This window comes from Pygoscelis adeliae, unplaced genomic scaffold, assembly GCF_000699105.1.
Source record: "Pygoscelis adeliae isolate BGI_AS28 unplaced genomic scaffold, ASM69910v1 Scaffold10, whole genome shotgun sequence".
NCBI classification, from domain to species: Eukaryota; Metazoa; Chordata; class Aves; order Sphenisciformes; family Spheniscidae; genus Pygoscelis; species Pygoscelis adeliae.
The window spans coordinates 10,508,731-10,513,826 of NW_008824053.1; the positions used below are offsets into that span (position 1 = coordinate 10,508,731).

Here is a 5,096-nt window from a genome sequence, read left to right on the forward strand (position 1 = left end):
GATTAAAGTCTTGGGTTTTTTTTCTTTCCTTTTTCCTCAGAAAGTAAGTGTGTGAGGGAGGGACAGGAAAGGTAGAGTAGTAGTTCATCTAGATTTTCTAGCTTCCCTGTCACATCAGATGACTGACTGGGTTGTTGGTAAATTACTCTAATTGCTCTGTTTTGTTGACCTTGTATATGTACTATTTAAGTACACTGAGAAGCTGGGATTAGAGAGTGCTGGCATGGTGCATGCAGTCAGGCCTCAGAGTGGAGCCTGGGAAGAACAGGTAAAGGAGAACAGAGAACAAATGCGAAATGAAGAAAAGGAGAAGGATGTTGGAGGTGGCTGAGGAACAGGAGGGAGTGCTATCGGACACCAGGAGACACGTAGGACCCAGTGGGATGACAAGCTTCAAAGGACACCCTAGAAGGCTACGAACACATTCAACGGGTACACATAGATTCTCTCAACAAAAGGGAAAAGAGAAAGCCAAAATCATGTCTTTAAAAGCCTTCTCTCCTGTCTTCCCTTCCATCACATAATTTTCTGAAAATTCATTATGGTATAGTTTCCTCACCTTTTGGTCCTTGCCCATTGATGAGATGGCATGTGTCCCATTTTGCAAAAACCTTGGCACATTTGGTTAGGGCATTAGCTGCGCTCACAGACTGGACATTCTGCTTATCTTACATACCATAGCAGCATAAAAAACTAGAAAAAAATACCTCGATTCTATGAAATGAGCAGAAATTCAATGTATTTAGCACTTACAGAAATGAAGGATCTGTTGTTTTAATCTCCATGAACAATTGAGAATTGCTGGCCATTTTAATACAAACAGTATACAAATGCATATTTTATAAAGCAATCTGTGTTATAAAAAGTGTAGCCTGCGAAAGCTATGAGTGTGAGTTAGGAACATGAGCTGTGTAAAAGCTTTTCACATGGGCAGCACAATAAAACTTCCCTCACACAGGGAATAATTAAGGTGGGAGATAGTGCATTCACAATTAGCAAGGCATGTTCAGTCTCTTCATTATCATTTTAATTAGCAAATATTAATGTAATCTGCAAATACAAGGAGGAAAACAACTAAAATTACTAAGTTTAAGGAGTCCTTCATGACCTAAACTAAATTGAGACAAATCTCTTACTAATTGACACTGGTCACCAACTTTCAGGACATTCATTTCCATTCACTGTTAAAACTTCCAAGCGTGTTACCGAATTTAAGAACAAATTAAGGCTCCCACAAGCTACATCTAACCTCTGATGAAGGCAATGGTGAATAAAAATGGATTGGCATGCTCCTCTCCTCTCCAGTTATCAGTTCAGACTGATAGTGATCAAGTGACCGTGGCAGCTCTGCCTCATTCAGATTCCACGCCTGCCGCTGTGGCAAAAACCCAGGGACATGCAGAACACACTGCCCTCTCGTTTTTAGTGGGCTCCTGGTCCTTCTATATTCAAGATATGCTGGATGGAGCCTTAGCCCTTTTGAACTCAACAGCAGCTCCCATTCATTTCACTGGGACTAGGATTCATGCCCTGACTCAAACAGATTTCCTCTCGGGTGCTTGTCCTTTTTCTGCTCTGAAGATAAGGCACTTCGGCCTCCAATACACTCAGTGCTACATCTTACATGGACAACAACTAAAAGATACAGAAGTTTAAAAGAAGCTGCCTCCTAAAAACTATAACCCTCTCTCAGTCTGATTTTCATATTTAACACTCTAAAGATAAAATAATAACTAATGTGTTCAACACACTTATAGGACTGAATATCGTGAAGTGGTAAAGTATTTTCATTCTCTATAAAAGCTGCTATGTGAATGAATTTCATTCATGAATAGAATAATTGCAATTTTATAAAGAAAAAGAAGTAGCAGTAAGTGGAAGTCTGATAGTATTTCTCATGACTGACAGTGCTATAACTGATCAGAAACAACTTTTAGAAAGAGTTAGTTTTTTTACATTAGCTTATTTTGCACGTTTGCATCGGTTATAAATAGTACACTGAGAGAGAGGAAGTGTCTGTGGAAAAAGCACCACTACCACCAAAACCCAACAACGTCATTAGATATTTTGCCAACTAAGACAGTTTAAAGCAGGAGTCCCTGTAAAATATAATTTTACCACACAAGTACTTTTATCACACAGCAAGTATTTTGCAAAGCAGATACAGACCAAAGCATTTTACAATACAGACTGGAAATACATACCTGGCTTTCAAAGAGCTACCAACTGTTAATGTAATAGTTTCAGAAAAATCCAGTAAACCTCTAGCTCTATAATTTTTCTACACTCACATATGTTCATTTCACAAACCATTCCCTTTTCCTCTTCCATGCACATACAAGCACAAATAAACAACTTCTTCCTTGGGTATCCCAGGCAAAACTAAACATGTTTAGGACTTGTATTGGGTTTGCATGGCAAGGCTTTGGTAGCGGGGGGGCTACAGGGGTGGCTTCTGTGAGAAGCTGCTAGAAGCTTCCTCTATGTCCGGTAGAACCCATGCCAGCCGGCTCCAAGATGGACCCGCCACTGGCCAAGGCTGAGCCCATCAGTGACGGTGGTAGCGCCTCTGGGATAACATATTTAAGAAGAGGAAAAAAAAAACCAACTGCACAACCTCAACTGCAGCCGGAGAGAGGAGTGAGAATGTGTGAGAGAAACAACTTTGCAGACACTGAGGCCAGAGAAGAAGAAGGGGGAGAAGGTGCTCCAGGCGCCAGAGCAGATTCCCCTGCAGCCCGTGGTGAAGACCATGGTGAGGCAGGCTGTCCCCCTGCAGCCCACAGAGGTCCATGGTGGAGCAGATATCCACCTGCAGCCCATGGAGGACCCCACACCGGAGATGCCCAAAGGAGGCTGTGACCCTGTGGAAAGCCCATGCTGGAGCAGGCTTCTGGCAGGACCTGTGGCCCTGTGGAGAGAGGAGCCCATGCTGGAGCAGGTTTGCTGGCAGGACTTGTGATACTGTGGGGGACCCACGCTGGAGCAGTCTGCTCCTGAAGGACTGCACCCCGTGGAAGGGACCCACACTAGAACAGTTCATGAAGAACTGCAGCCCGTGGGAAGGACCCACGTTGGAGAAGTTCGTGGAGAACTGTCTCCCTTGGGAGGGACCCCATGCTGGAGCAGGGGAAGAGTGTGAGCAGTCCTCCCGCTGAGGAGGAAGGAGCGGCAGAAACAACGTGTGATGAACTGACCGCAACCCCCATTCCCCATCCCCCTGTGCTGCTCAGGGGGAGGAGGTAGAGCAAATCAGGAGTAAAGTTAAGCCCGGGAAGAAGGGAGGGGTGGGGGGAAGGTATTTTAAGATTTAGTTTTTATTTCTCATTACCCTAGTCTGATTTGATTGGTAATAAATTAAATTCATTTTCCCCAAGTTGAGTCTGGTTTGCCCATGATGGTAATTGGTGAATGATCTCTCCCTGTCCTTATCTCGACCCATGCGCCTTTCGTTATATTTTCTCTCCCCTGTCCAGCTGAGGAGGGGAATGATAGAACGGCTTTGGTGGGCACCTGGTGTCCAGCCAGGGTCAACCCACCACTGACTTTATTACAAACACACACAAGAAAATTTCCTTTTGAGTTAAAGGGACTGAAGGCTTGAAATTAATCTGAAAAATGTTCTTGCTTGTATAAATATCAGTTTTCACTGCAACCAAGCATGATTTTGAGGCCAGCTCACTGCTCTCGCCACTGCAGACATGACAGAAATTAAAATAATTCAATGCTCATTTAAATGGTAGCACACATTTAAAAGACACTTTGCTCAGAAACATCGCTTGCTTTAGTTTTTACACTGGGCAGGTTGGTAGAAAAGCAGTTATGTGGGATCAGAGGAAGAAAGTCTACTGGTCCATTTTGCTGTGCTCTTGATACCACGTCTTACCTCTTGTGTTTTCACATTTATATATCCATAATGAGTTCTCAGAGGCTGCCTTTGGCCATTAGAAAATGGTATCCATTTGACACTGGTTTGTCCAAAGCAGTTTAGGATTAAAGGGAAAGTTACTTCATTTGTGAGACGAACGATGATCAGACATAGGAATGCTGCAATGAAACTCACAGCAACAATGGACTTTCTCTGTAATGAAAAGAAGAAAGAAAATAAAGAAAATAAATTATTAAAATTAAGAATTGGTTTTAATAAAAAATACAATCTTCTGTTGTAGGATGAGGGAAAAACACTTTAGAAAGCTTCATGTGAAATTATTTTTATGGTAGTCACCTTGCTGCAGGAGCACAAGGAGACAGGTGACTGGATCATTTTGTTTCAATAAATTTGCATTTCAGAGGTTTCGAGAGTTTCTTTTAGAACTAGTTTAAATTTTATTTGCATTTGGAATGAAGAATTTTACGTAAACAGCCACACCAAAGTCTCCATTCAAAATCATCAGTGCTCTAGACACATAACAAATACACAAAGTGAAAATGCCATTTGCAGCTGTACACACAAAGTTTATTGTGAAGAAGATAATCACTACAGATTCTATTTATTGTGCGTTAATTTTAAATCGTTCCCGTGCAACAGAACTCATACTCTAACCTTAAATATTTTAGAATAAATGTGAAGTCAGCACAATGTTCTGCCTTATTCCAGGTTCATGAATTTACAAAGTGAGGCATTATTATCTTGGACAAGATGACCTCCATCGTTAATAATGTAACAGATCTCCAGCCTGTATCTAATTAACCTTTGCTTTCCACCTCTAACCTACCCAGTTGGTTGGACTGGTTAATGTAGCCATAGAACAATATCAACTTTTTCCCTGGGTAACTACCCAGTCTGCAGGAGAAAAAACTTATAACAAATATGATGCTCCCCTCATTTGTAGCTATTTTTTAAATACTGCAGTCAATTACTTCCAGACAAATTAGTTAAGGACAAAACATGTTAGTTGGCATATGTAAAGATTCTAGGTATGATACTCTGTCGTAAAGGTTATTTTTAAAGTTTCCCTGAGAGAATGGAACAATGATCATTTACAGGTGGTTTTACTGTACTTTAATCATGTTCTAGCTTTACCTAATTTGCCACAGTTTAATCACCCTACTGAATGTAATTCTTTCCCTCTAAACAGTAATATATACAGAAAATG

General features: G+C 41.3%; 1 protein-coding gene across 1 annotated transcript in view; it reads right to left on the bottom strand.

Annotated features, from left to right (window-relative positions):
* The window catches only part of ST6GALNAC3 (ST6 (alpha-N-acetyl-neuraminyl-2,3-beta-galactosyl-1,3)-N-acetylgalactosaminide alpha-2,6-sialyltransferase 3), a 124,109-nt gene that overhangs the window by 118,199 nt on the left and 814 nt on the right, over window positions 1-5,096 (bottom strand). Inside the window, exons 3-4 of the mRNA XM_009333902.1 lie at window positions 4,356-4,398; window positions 3,887-4,081 (exon numbers count right to left, since the gene is read on the bottom strand). Of these exons, the coding sequence (XP_009332177.1) occupies window positions 3,887-4,081; window positions 4,356-4,398 (238 nt within the window). The remainder of the gene's footprint in view (window positions 1-3,886; window positions 4,082-4,355; window positions 4,399-5,096) is intronic.